The following is a 14,548-nucleotide window of genomic DNA, read 5'->3' on the forward strand; positions in this document are numbered from 1 at the left end:
TTTGACTTTAATCTTCAAGTTATTTTTATAAATACCTTCAAGTGCCAAGTAATATCTGTATATAACTGTCATTTGTTACACAACAGAAAAGATAAAATAAATACAGGAATCATATAAATAATTTAGCCATCTTTTATCAACAAGGTTTATCAAAAAAATTCAATTTATCTACATTTAAACTACGTCAAACTACATTTTAACTACAACTCCTCTACATATGAATAACAGGACTACAGTTCTAACACAGTTAAACTACATATTCACTACAATCTGGATACAATTTACGTTGAATGCATTCTTTATTAATATCAGTTTTTTTGTATACAGTAAATATTAAAGTTTAACTATTTTATAAAAAAAGACAACTTTAGATGCTTGACAGAATACATAAAAACATAAATAGTGCAGATACACAAATTGATGTTTATACTTCTTATTCATCTTCAAAAACTTAAACAATTACACAAGAAAATCCGATAATTTGAGCTCACTAACATTTATTTTGAATAACTATTCTAACTACATGATATTCATTTCTTTTTCGGCGCATTCTTGCAAGTTCTTTTGTTATGCCCTTCACCTCCACAATTGCCACATGACACCTTGTATTTCTTTGACTTTATTTCATCAAATGTTTTATATCTTTCCTTGTGAGGTCTCCCTGGCTGCCTTTTATCTCCCGCCGGTGGCTTTACTACCTCATCCAAAATATGTTGTGGCACATCCCATTTGCCTTCATCAGGAAGAGGATTTACTGGCATTTCATAGGTAAGCAGAAGGCTCTTCCTTGTGTAATACGGAGAGCAATAGTTTTCGTATGTTTCATTCCTATGCCTTAATGCTGCCAAAGCATGCGCACATGGAAGTTCATCAAGTTGGAATTGTCCACAGCTACATTTCTTGTTTTCTAGACACACAATGTACCGCTTCACACCATCTAACACAGTATGTATATGATCTGTTGAAGCCCTCACCTACAATTGAAGACCAAACAGAAATAATAATACATCAATCATTAAAATGGATTATCAACAATTTACCTACAAATCAGCAACAAATATATTACAGCTCATCTACAAACTATTATTACCGACAATTTGACTACAGTTTAACTACAATCTGGAAAAACTGCAGCTAGTACTTTTTTGATTCTACTGCACCAAAAAAAAATATCTTACCCTTAGTTTCTGAGATAATGTACTGTTGTCTTCCAATTCTTTGTTGTATTTGTGACCAAGGTATGTGAAAGTACCCTTTGCCTTCGATAACTTTTCTTTTGTCCAACGTTCAAGAAGAGTCCTCATATACTCAAATAGATCAAATATTGGAAGCTCTCTTGCATCTTTTGTTACAGCATTCAACGACTCGGCAATGTTTGACGTCATAGTAAAAGTTCTATTCACCGTTGCATGTACTCTTGACCATCTATGATAGCCAATATCATATAGGTAAGACTTTACACGCAGGTCTACCTCTTCAATCTTCAACATCCTTTCATTAAATTCATCCATAGTGTATGACCGTGCTGTAGCAAAGTACAATTCATGTAATTGTAGATGTCCCTTCTTGAATTTTGACCTTATATTTGTCCATATATGCCACATGCAAGAGTAGTGTGCCAATCCCGGATAGACAACTGATGTTGCCTTCAGTATACTCTCATGCCTATCTGAAACAACACACATTGAAGGTCTTTCACCATATGCCTCCTTGAATTGCTCAAAGAACCACTTCCAAGACGCGTCGTTTTCAGAATCAACCACAGCATATGCCAAGGGAAAAATAGTACCTACATTTTTAAGACATAAAATATGATTAAATAACAACTACAATATATATTGAGAAATATAGACATGTTAACTACATTCTTTTATATAACTACAAAATAACTACAACATAACTACAATTTAACTGCATTTTAAAGACTGTCTACAAAATAAGTACAAAATTATTCCATTATTTACCTGTTGCATCCATGGTGCTTGCTGTCAGCATAATCCCCCTGTAGGCTGACTTTAAGAATGTCCCATCAACCACTACTACCGGCCTACAATGTTGCCAACCATTTATTGATGTACAAAGAGCAACAAATGCGTATAAGAAGCAATCATCTGCTGCCTTCTTCAATTTAACAACAAAACAAGGATAATTCTTCTCAAGAATATAAAAATATTTGGGTAATTTGTTGTAGGAGTCACACGGATTCCCTCTCAAAAACTGTAAAGCTTTTTCCTTTGCTCTCCATGCTTGCATGTAGCTTAGGTTCAGTCCATGTTCGGATAACATGTCAGTTTGTATGTCCTTTGGTGTGTAAACAGTCTTAGGATCACAATACTTTGGAACGACCATGCTACCAAGTACTGATGCAGTACGTTTGCGCTGTATGAATGTTTCGTCCATTAGGCAGCATGTGTGTTGACGGCTGAAACTTCTTATCTTGAACATTGCCGAATCATTAATTGACGTTGCCTTGAAATGCCATTTACAGCTTTCAGCAACACATATAAGCCAGTAGCTACAAAAGAAATACAATATTTACACAAATTTATTGAAAAACTACAATTAACTACAAACTGACTACAATTTAACTACAATTTATAAAACCCACCTATCTTCAATCATACACTGATTTTGCTGATATATTATCCACAAATAACTACATACCTTCTATGACTAGATCTTTTTACTCTGAACTGGAACTTGTGCATCACTGAATAATTCTTCATTGCAGCAGCTACTGTTTGCTTGTCCTGATAAACTTGTCCTTCTTCAATATATGTTTGCGTAGATTCAGTTATTATTTCACTTTGATATTCCTCTATAGCTGGTGAGGATGGAAATTCAAGTAAGTTTAGGGATCCAGACGAACCTGCAAACAATAAATTCATAAATGTAGTTTCTATGTAGATAATTTTGAAAGCAACATTGCTTTATCCTTTTCAGTACTATGTGAGCTTTGTAGTTTAATTGTAGGTAATTGTAGTAATATTGTAGATAACATAGTAACACCATAACTCTCTGCAATGTCGAATCAAACATACCTGCACTGGTGCTTTCATTGTTGATTGCCAATTCCATATTGAAATCTCTTACGCTTATACATAAAGGATACGAACCTAAGTTTTTATTCTCCTTTTTGGTTTCCATGTAAGCACGAACCCCCATATCATTCCTAATCTCCATTGGAGGACAATTCTCGTTCACAATGTATTTGATTTCTATAATTTTATCCGATGTATCAATCGATAATTGTTCTGCAATTGTAGAACTGAGAATTCCGTAGTTTGCATTATCATCTACCACAATGGCATCAACTTCAAAATCTCTAAATCTGCCATAGTTATCCCAATTACCATTCGATTTCAGCATTATTGGGATTTTTGACATGATTTCGTATAGTTGATAGGAAAAAAGACGAAGAACATATATAGTTTCTACAATTTGAGTACTGATATCGACGAAGAGCAATTTTGTACAATTTGAGACGAAGAACGGATATAGTCTCTCTTCAGTAATTGTACAATTTGATTGCGTTTTTTGTTGTAGCTGATATCAACAGAGATCTCTTTATGTTGAGGAAGGAGAGAATTACGCAACTGGTGCCTTCATCAGGAAGAGAGATCTCCTTCAGTTTCAAAATTCGAATAAAATCCTTGACAGAATCACATCAGATTTGGTGCCTTCATTTTAGGGCTTTTTTAATGGCAAAATCTACCTATTTTTGGATTGGTATATAATTTGTAGTAAAAGTGTGGACTACATGGGTAAATAACAAATTATGAACATTTTTGGTAATAAGATTTGATATATGGTATAGATAGGTAAAAATCCCTAATCAAATTAGTAGTCTAAAGTTAAATTTTAATAAGAAGCCTTATATTTTTTAAATAAAAGTAATTTTTCGTACTTTTTTATTTATAATATATTCTCACAAGACATAAAGATTTAACTTCACCTAACCTAATGAGATGTTAGCCATTTGCTTGTCATAAATTACTTTGGATTTTATTGTAAAATAATTTATTTACTAATATGAAGATCTAAATAATTTAACTCAAAGTTCTAAAATATTTTTACTATTAAAAAGTAGGCAATCCTTTTTTTTCTTCTAAAAGTTTAATATTTTTTTCTACAAACTTCAACATTATTTAAGCAAAAACTAATCAAAAATTTTAATTTTGAAAATCATCGGACCTCAAAATTTTGGAGGCCTTGAGACAAGGTTTCACTAGTTTCTCCTTGAATTTCCCTGAGTACTAAACACAAAGCCAAAACGCCAAGAAAGAAGACAAGAGAAAAATAAGAAGAAGCTAAAACAAGAATACATTTTGCCATACCAGCTAGAGAATATTTCAATTATTAAAAGAATTGCCTTATTTCTTGGATACAATTTCTAATGCATCTTAGAGGATTGTAAATGAAAGAGGTGTATGGCCCAACCGAATCGTCAAATGATAAAAATGTTTTGTTAATTAAATGTTAAAATATTGACTCATAAAGATTAGAAGACCCTGTCACACCTCCTTTTTTTCCTACACCCTCGGGAGAGTATAAATAAAAGGAAGTTTTTTCAATTAAAGGACAATCGAAACGGAATTTATTGTTAAAAGATTCAGAGTCGCCACTTGGGAGATTTATGGTGTCTCAAGTCACCAGTTAAATCACGAATCGAGGAAAAGCTTGACTCTGTTTAACAGTCTGCGAAACAGAAATTAGAGTAAGGAATTCTGTTAACCCGGGAGAAGGTGTTAGGCATTCCTGAGTTCCGTGGTTCTAGCACGGTCGCTCAACTGTTATATTTAGCTAAATTATCTAATTTTAAACAATTATGAACCTATGTGCAAATTTTAACCTTAAAACCGCCTTTATTTATTTAAAGAATTAATTCAAGGTCATTTAAAACATATCGCAAGCCACACCACCTGAAATGCACCCGTGGTTCACGACACGCTCTATTTAACCTTATTGAAAATTAGAACCGGGTCACATGAAATGCACCCCCGGATTTTAACATGCTTATTCCATTATTATTATCCAAAATTATGGCAGGGCCACATGAAATGCACACCCGAGCCCATTTAATCTAATTGACATAGTTCAACAATCCAGTTTCTATACTGTGACAAAATCATGTTCAGCTATAACCAATTCAAGTAAACACGAGCAGATAACCGAGCGAGCAAATTCAAAACCATAGAGATCAATTACAGAATCAACGGGATCATGTCATTAAACAAATATTAATACCAAACTTGCATAAAACGAATAGAGGGTGAAAGAGGTGAACCTCAATATAGCCGGTTCATTATTTCGAACTCAAAAATGAGACGAGCTGTAGATGGGACTCAAATTAGCACCAGAAACTCGGGCTCGAACGCCTCAATAAATCTCACCCCAGTCAAGCTCAAATCCAATTCTAGCACCTATCTCTTTCCCTCGCTCACTGCTGGCACACTCTTTAACAAGCTTTACAAATGGTTTTGCATTGTCAAGCAATTTACAGCAGTGTTCTTTACAGGAATTTCATCGAACAACACGACGGCTCTAGGTAAACAATGTGACTTGGCACGCAAATCAACCGAAATAGAGAACACATACACGCTTAAAACAAACCAGAATATCCATGCACAAGGGCGTGAATTACCTTCGAATTTGTAAGAACATGTTGCCCGTTTACAAAGAAACTCAGGCCTATAAAGCTAAACACGGACAGACCTGGCCAGGAACCTCAACGAAATAAACTCGACTCTTCGGCCTCGACAGGAACTCAAACAGATGGAAGCTCGGACAGCATATCAACGAACAACTCGACGGATCGGACACGGCGACCTGAACAGATTCAACTCGACTTTGAACTAACGAGAAACTCGACTCGATTAATACACTTTAGCTATTTCAGATGATGTTTGGAGGTGAGAAGTTGAGCAAAAGAGCTGGATTTTTGAGCTCTTATCGAAGCTTTTGACCAGTTTTCATGGCCTCTCAGAGATCGTCGTTGCTAAGCCACCGCCGACAACCAGATCCAACGAGCGAAGAAGTGTTTTGACATCAGCAATGATTCATTCATTGGGTTTCTAGGGTTTTCTCGTGTCTAAATCGTGATGAAGATGAAGCTGGGGGGTTGGTCCGGCGTGCATGGGTCGTGTATGGCTGCTGCTGCGTACCGGCGAGTTTCAGAGAAGGATTAGTAAGGGTCGCTTATGGCTGCCTCCTTGTTCATGGCTGCTCAAGGAGATTAAAACGGAGGGGGGTGGGGGGTCGTGAAGAAGACGACACAAGGGGGGGGTGCGAGTTTTGTTTTATTTTTTCCAGCCTCCTTCTTCGTTACTCATGCGCAGCTTTTGCTGCTTTCTTCGTTTCCAGCCTTGTCCACCCTTTTCCTTCTCTTTTCAGCGTCCGTCATGCTTCAGTGTTTGGATTTTTGTTCCGGTTGCTTTTTCTGAAGAGGATGATGGCTTGTGGAGGAGGGGTCGTTGGAGAAGATGGAGTCTATGGGGTGGGGGGTCATTTCTGCGCAGCTTTCTTATGTATTGTTTTGTCCGTTCCCCCTTTTTCATTTTTTGCTTTTCTTTTATTTATATAGTCTAGGTTTTTGGTAGGTTTTAGGTTAAGGGGTAGGGGCCTAAGAATTATGGGCTTGGCAATTGTGGGCTAAGTCCAAAATTAGGCCTAAAGATGGGTTGCTCGAGCCCAAGCTCTATTCTTCCGTTGCGAACGAGATTAAAAATACGGGCCCATTTGTTAATTATTCCTATTATTCAAATAATTATTAAAATAAAACTAACCATTAAAATAAATCTATTTTTGGTATTTTCAAATATCATATTAAAATAAAAATACGATACTATTTTTGTGTATTTGTTTAGATTAAAAATGACTACAAAACATTAATGAACCTATTTTTTGTAATTTTTGTTTTCTTGTACTAAAATAAAGTAAAAGAGTCAAAATTACTTAAAATATCTATATTATGCCTAAATTAAATATTTTACGCTAATATATAAAAAATCTCGGGGAGGGTCAAAAATCACATGACTACAGCTGCCCCTCTTTGACTGGAAACGTGCAGAGTTTTCAGACAAAGACTGACTAGACAGGTTTTTGACCTGACCCTTATTTGAGGAGACTAAAACTGAGAGAGAGGGGAATGTGTCTGAGCCCTGGTATCTGGGCTGTCTACATATCCTTAGCTATAAAGGAATCAGGCCACGTGTAGTTCAGAGATGAGTGAGGTGATGGAGTATACCGAGGTGGAGAGCCGGTCGAGGTGCCGTTCCGTCGAGGTTCCGGTCCGCAGTCCTGCTATTACATCAAAATCAAAACATGAAAAAGACTAGCTAAGCCTATCAACTACGAGTTACAAGATTCCTATATATAAGTCTTCTGAAGCTTGATCTTGAGTCTTGAATGGTTCTTCATGCAGACTTTAGATTTGAACCTTGGCGCTTGCCAGTTGCAGGAACTAGCTCGTTCTTCTTCAGATTTTCGGACCAAGACCGGACATGTAGTGCTTGTGATTTGCACCATGTCTTAAGCAGTTCACATCTTTCATCAACTTCTGCATTTGGATTCACTTCTTGCCTTTACCTCTTTTTCTTTATTGCGACTAACTTCTGTTGATAACTTCGGACTGTTGACTCGCATTCTTGCCGCGATATTCTTTGGTTGTTGACTTGAATTGCAATCTGAGATGCTTTTCCTTTTCTTCAGGTGGACGCCTGACTGTTGAACTCGAACCGTCTTCTCTTGTTACTTGACACTATTTTCCCTTGCACCTTGAACCATTTTCCCCTGAAACTTGAACTGTCTTCCTTCGAAACTGCTTTCCCTTAAAACTCGAGTTGTCTTCCTTCGACACTGCTTTCCTTAGAAACTTGAGTTGTTTCCCCTTGTTCTCCAGGTGGGCGCTTGATTACAACAAAATAGACAAAACAAAGAAATTTTCTGCCCCAGTTTGCATTAGGAAGATTTGTGGGTTGTTAGCAAAATTGTAAACCACTTGTACTATTGATGCAGTGATGAAATTAAACTAAAGAATAGACCAGAAAAACTATAAACTAAGCTTGACTAAAGTAAAAACTGACCCTATTCTCCAGGCGGGGATCCCTGACTGCTGACGTGAAATGTATTCCCTGCTCTTCAAGCGGGCTCCTGACTGCTGCATTTGAAAGTATTCCCTGCTCTCTAGGCGGGCTCCTGACTTCTGACTTGAAATGTATTCCCTGCTCTCCAGGCGGGCTCCTGACTTCAAAAATAGATAAAACAAAGAATTTGAAAGCTAAAACTTAAATTGTACTCCCTTGTTCTCCAGGCGGGCTCCTGACTGCTGCGCTTGAAAGTATTCCCTGCTCTCCAGGCGGGCTCCTGACTTCAAATAGACAAAACAAAGAATTTGAAAGCTAAAACTTAAATTGTACTCCCTTGTTCTCCAGGCGGGCTCCTGACTGCTGCGCTTGAAAGTATTCCCTGCTCTCCAGGCGGGCTCCTGACTTCAACTTTGAAATGTATTCCCTGCTCTCCAGGCGGGCTCCTGACTTCATAATAGATAAAACAAAGAGTTTGAAAGCTAAAACTTAAATTGTACTCCCTTGTTCTCTAGATGGGCTCCTGACTACTGCGCTTGAAAGTGTTCTCCTTGTTCTCCAAGCGGGTACCTGATTTCAACAAAATAGACAATAATAAAGAAAATTTTTCTGCCCCAGTTTGGTAACTGGGCACATATGTGAGTGTTAAACTGAATCTTATTACCAAATATTACTAAGAATTTGAAAGCTAGGTCTTATTATGCAGGGGGTCCTGACAACTCTTAACTAAACGACAATTTTAAATCTAAGTTATATCTTCTACAGGTGTGACTTCTGCAAAATTTTGCTATCTAAGAGAGACTTTAAACTACTCCCCATTATCCAGGAGGGTCCTAAAAATCAAAGGTCAAATTTTATCTTAAGGGTGACAACTTTCATGTCTGAATTATACTACCCTACAGCAGAGTTTACGCTAAATGTTGTTATCTAATCGAAATCTTAAAGCTAAGTCCCATTATTCAGGAGGGTCCTGGAAACTCCTAATTGAATCCTATCTCGGACATGCAAACTTCTAAGCTAACTTATATTCTTTTGGGATGCATTTATGCTAGATTATGCTATTTTTGAACTTTAAACTAGGTCCCATTTTTCAGGAGGGTCCTGAAAATCAAGAATCAAACCTGTTTGGTGACTGCCTTTCTCCACGGAGGGTTTCTCCGAAACAACCGAAATTTTCTGCCCCTGTTTGAAATCAAAGAAAAATCTTGTCAGTTTAAAAATGTGGTGGTTGGTTTGTGGCCTTGACTTTGAGGGCGATTGCTCCTTCACTTCCCTTGATAACTGATTTCCACTCGAGGACCTTGCTTGTTTATTGATTAACCACTTTCTCTATCACCCTTATCACGGAAAATACTTCTGATCCATTCCAACCCAATACCCTTCATCTATTGCATTGTGCTCTTGCATTGACATGTACTAAACCTTTGTGTTTCTCATGAATCTCAAAGCACGACAATTGTCACCCACTCAGTACATATATTGTTCTTTCTTGCTTAAACCACTAGCCTTGGCCTTAAGGTCTATTGCTCCTTCACTTGCCATGATAACTTTGATTTCTGCTTGGAAGACCTTGCTTGTCACTGGTTAACCACTTTCTTTGTCAATCTTATCACAGAAAATACCTTTGACTCGTTCACCCTACACCCTCCATCTGTTGCACTATTCACGAATTGAAATATACTAAATCATTGTTTTCTCATGGACCCCAAAGCATGTTGATTTCTACCAACTCAGTGCGCTTGTTGCTCTTTCCTAACTTATTCCACTTTGATGTGCTAGCCAGATCCCGTTTTGTGCAATTGGAAAGCTGGTGGCAAATTTTGAAGTCATTTCTCACTTATTTTGACCGAACAGACTCAGGAAGAGGAAGTAAACAAAACAAAAGGAACAGAGTAAAGGACAAAGGAAAGAGATGATTCCTAACAAGAAAACTACAAAGTAGAAACCTATCAGATGTGGGTACCAACTCTAATGACCATGACATGCACCCGTAGCCTATTCTGTTGAGCAAGTCTGATTCAACTCATGTTATACCTCTAAACCGTGAAACTGGGCTTCAATGCTCCAATCATCCTATCTGATTTACAATCCTTATTCGACTTGTAGTGCCCGAAGGGTTTTCACCATCAAGCCTCTCTCATTTTGTTCTTTCTCTCAATTTACCGTCGCCTTACGGTGCCCGCGAGGGTTTTCACCAATAAAACTCTCTCATTTTTGGATTTCTCTCATTTTCATTATTTTTTCTACTTGGACCAGAGCGTTGCCCCTGACATGAATTACCTCTCCTTGCTTGACTTGGCATCTCTCGAAGACTGATCAGAAGGTCTTTTTTTGAACCGTAACGTGGGATTTTAGATATGGTTAAAAAGAAAGGATATCAAAGGCTCAAAACAATTCACATGGGTTCAAAATTACAAACTTTCGGAATCAGATTTCTTACAACAACCACAACTTCTGCCCCAGTTTCTTGCTTGGGACTTTTGGATTTTTATTTTGATGAGACTGAATCGTGAGGCTGCCTACGTATCCTTAAAAGGAATCAGGTCGAACGTAGTTCATGACATAGAAATTACTTTGTTGTTGTGATTTTCTCTTTTCTCTTTCTTTTCTTTCTCTTTTTTGCTTTCTTTTCTCATTTTTGTTGTTTTTTTTTCTTCGCTTTTTTCCTTTTCATTCTTTTCTTTCTCTTCTCTTTTTCTTCTCTCCCTTTTCGTTCTTTTCTTTTCTCCTTTTCCTTTACTTATCTTTCACGCTTGTGTTTCTAATCTTTGTTACTGATTCCGAAAGAGGAGTATGAAAGAAAATAAACAAGGCTCAAAGGGGTAACAAAGGATAAGGTGTTTAGATATGAGAACAAAATGCCTTCGTCATTCCAATCTTCAAAACATGCCAAGTACAAATAACACAATAAAACAAACCAAGAAAAACATTCGTAACACCTTTTGATTGTGCCAGACTTGATGACCATATCCACACATTCGCCTTCTACATCTGTTACATACAAAGGGCAATTGGACCTTACTCTCACTCTCACTACCACGAACGGCCCCCTACAAATTTAGGGAAAACTTGCCGTTATCTTCACCGATGCAACATGATGCATTTCAATAATGTATTTTTATGTTCTATCTGCGCCAGTTTCACGCAATTAGGGCTTGACGTGATCTCAAAATGCCTTCACTTATTTCCCTCAAATGTCCCTACATTTTCAACATTGTTTCGTTGCTTCGTGACTAAACAAACTTTTAAAACCAGACTGAGAATTACGCGTGCGTGTCATGTCACTAGAGTTAACAGGAAAAGAACTATGAAAATAAAAGAGAACTAAATGAAGATGACTAGAAACTACAGAAAACAGAAAATTGCATTAGACATATGGTGAAAGGGTTTGGACAACAAAACAGACAAACTAAGCTGGGGTTACAAACCTAGAAAACACTAAGTGAGATAATACGACTAAAGTAACTAGGCAAAATAAAAGATAGAAGGATTTGAGTCACAAGACGATGTCCGGATTACAACCCTACAATAACCCGGACAACAGAAATGACAACAAACTAAACCACCAAAAGCTCCTCTCCGACTGACCAAGAACTGGAGCGTCTTTCCAATTACCAAGAATGATATCTTAGCCACTGAATTTTGCATCAGCAATACTAGGACCTCCACAAGTTTTCATCACATTATTCTTAACAAATTATTTTTGGGTTCCTTTTACCGGTTCGTTCTTAAGATCAACCCCTGATAGAGCTGAAAGCTTAGTAGCAAGTGGACCTCCAAGGGTCCCAGAAGAATTATCACATTCCTTTTCAGAATAAACAATACCCACCATATGCGTCTCATTATGCATAAGCGATGGACTTTGGCTAGTGTTTGCTGCATCTGGATTTTGTACGACAATGTCGCCTACATCAATAAGCTTCTAAATTGCTTTCTTCAGATTCCAACACTTCTCTATGTCATGCCCCAGGGCATTTGAGCAATATGCGCACCTTTGAGAAAAATCAAACTTCTTTGACAGAGGGTTTGACATTTTTATATGAATCGGCTTCAACATGTCCAATTTCTTCAACTTTTGGAACAAACTGGGATATGATTCTCCAATAGTGGTGAAAGCCTTTTCTTTTTTCAGCAACCTCTCATTCTTAAATGCTTGATTGGGCCGAAAACCTGATCCAGGGGGTTTTTAGCAGGCTCGTGGGGGCGGGTAAGACATTTGGGGAAGTGGTGTGGGCCATCGCGAGCCTTGTGAGTGTGGATCATATGGTGGTGCATTGTGGACAAGGTACTGGGAAAGTGATGTACGACTTTGGGAGTTCTGTAGGGAGAAGTAGCATTGGGGAGGATTACAAGTATATCTAGGAGGTCGACATTGAGGCTGAAAGTGTTTAGCAAGAACGACCGCTGGACACTGTCGTCGGCAGGGCTCACCAATATCATTTCTATCAATGGGAGGACTATCCCGAGCAATTTGTTCGTTCCATCTGAGCCAAAAATCCCTAAAACTTTTCTTGGGTTTCTTTTCCATTTGAGATAGGGAGGAGCGGTCTGGGACAACACCTGATCTGTATTGAAAGTATCGAACAAAATCTTGAGCCATGTCACCCAATGTAGGCCACTTACCAACATCTTGACGATTATGCCATTCCAAAGCTGCCCCTGTCAGGCTTTCACTGAAGTATGCCATCAACAAATCATCTTTCTCACCAACACTTCTCATTTCACTGCAATAATGCCTCAAATGGGCTACCAGATCTCTACACCCATCATACAAGTTAAATCTTGGCACTTTGAATCCCGCGGATAGACGAACGTCAGGGGACACAGATAGTTCTTTGTAAGCCATGCTATCCTGGTCTCCCATTCCTTGCTTATTTTTTAAGGACTGTTCTGTGCCTTTCGGCCTCCTAGGTATCCCATCTCGCCCTTTTCTTCCTGTGAACTTTTCATTTTCAACATGAGGCCCATTCCGCGGACCCGGCTTGTATGAGTTGGAAACCTTGTGGGCAACCTCTGAGGGGTAATATTGGGTATCGTGAGCTTTGAGTAGGTGTTCATTGTTGGGGATGGTGGATAAGACAGGAGGGCAATTTTTGGGAAAGGTAATTGGAAGATGAGTGATTGAGCTACTAGGGTGGTTGGGAAAGCCATGATAAGCAGGTGGATATGGAGAGTATGGGGGATCATCTGGCACTGTGACCGATATTTGGGTAAGAGTAGTATTTAAGAAGCTAGGTGGTGGCGGGGGTGGTGTCTTCCCAGTCATCCAAGCCTGATATATGTCTGCCATATGTTGTCTTAACATCCTCACCTCTTCAAACAACCCATTGTCCTGTTCAACCAACTACTTTCGGGCGCCAGTATCAACCGACTCAGTTCCGTTATTTTTTACCATTGCCTTTTGACTTTATATTGCAGAGAAGAGTTACCACTTCGAGAACCACAAACCAACCACCTTTTTTTATGAAGATATCAAAAGAACCAAAATGGGGTCATCCCGTTAGCGTTAGGGCATTTAACACCAGAAATATCACATTGCGTGCAATGCACCTAGCAATAATTAGTGGTTCTAGAATGACTTCGAGGGTCATAAGTTCACTTGGCATCATCCCAATATGTCCATTTGAGTCTTCTCTTTTCTTTTCTTTCCTCGCACTTCTTAGCTCACTCATTTTCTTTCATTTCTCTTTTTTTTTTTTATCACCACTCTTTTCTTTCTCTCATATCTCACATCCCACAATTTCACCTCTTTTTTTTGTTTCCTTCTTTTTTTCCTTTTTCCTTTTCTTTTCTTTTAACAGTAAAAAAAATGATTCGATCGAACCTTATTTAGGTTGCCTACGTATCATGACGCCGCATGAATCAGATCTTTGCGTAGTTCTGGAAGATCAGGAATAAACGAAACAAACTGACGTTCTTTGTTTCTACCTTAATGACTGTGACGAGAAAAGAGAAATAAAAGAAACAAATCTCTTTTTTTGATTTTAAATTTTCTAGACATAATGTTCTATAACCTATTGCAAACCCAAGCTTAACGAGCATATATTTTGCTTTTTTTTTCTTTTCTTTGAAACAAACACTCCATGGGAAATTAAGAAAAACCCTAGAAGAGAAAACAAAAATATTTTTGATTCCTTTTTTTTAGGAAAAAGATCAAAAGAATAAACCACGGAAAAATATTTTAAATTTTCATTTGATATCCTAACGCAAGATTTCGAAGCAAGCAATGAAAAAAGATAAAACAGAATGTTTTTAGATTTCAATTTTGATTGCCTAAAGGAAAAATTCTAATGATAAACAAAAGATAAAGTATGTTTTTTTTTCTATGTACAATATCCTAAAGTTCTAATGAAGGTAAAAATAATTTTTTCTTCATCTTTCATTAATTTCCCAAAGAAACACCTCAAAAGAAAATCTTTTTGGATTTTGGAATTAACACCTTAAAGAAAGTTTTTAAAGAAGTA

The 14,548-nt window shown here is 37.6% G+C and overlaps 1 protein-coding gene across 1 annotated transcript; it reads right to left on the bottom strand.

The window, feature by feature from the left end:
- Positions 1–530: 530 nt before the first annotated feature.
- LOC138880230 (uncharacterized) lies at positions 531–3,387 on the bottom strand. Its single transcript, XM_070159908.1, has 5 exons — positions 3,042–3,387; positions 2,665–2,869; positions 1,965–2,515; positions 1,179–1,789; positions 531–974 (listed from the first exon to the last, which is right to left on the bottom strand). Exons 1-5 carry the CDS (start codon positions 3,385–3,387, stop codon positions 531–533), a joined length of 2,157 nt encoding a protein of 718 aa, XP_070016009.1.
- Between the last annotated feature and the right edge of the window lie 11,161 nt (positions 3,388–14,548).

Source organism: Nicotiana sylvestris, chromosome 10 (genome assembly GCF_000393655.2).
Source record: "Nicotiana sylvestris chromosome 10, ASM39365v2, whole genome shotgun sequence".
NCBI classification, from domain to species: Eukaryota; Viridiplantae; Streptophyta; class Magnoliopsida; order Solanales; family Solanaceae; genus Nicotiana; species Nicotiana sylvestris.

What these genes read in the sequence shown, in the direction of transcription:
- LOC138880230 (XM_070159908.1), bottom strand. Translation starts at nt 3,387, where the DNA reads ATGTCAAAAATCCCAATAATGCTGAAATCGAATGGTAATTGGGATAAC. An exon ending in CAATGAAAGCACCAGTGCAG is followed by an intron (nt 2,870 to 3,041) that starts GTATGTTTGATT and finishes TATTGTTTGCAG; the next exon opens with GTTCGTCTGGATCCCTAAAC. An exon ending in AAGCACCATGGATGCAACAG is followed by an intron (nt 1,790 to 1,964) that starts GTAAATAATGGA and finishes TTAAAAATGTAG; the next exon opens with GTACTATTTTTCCCTTGGCA.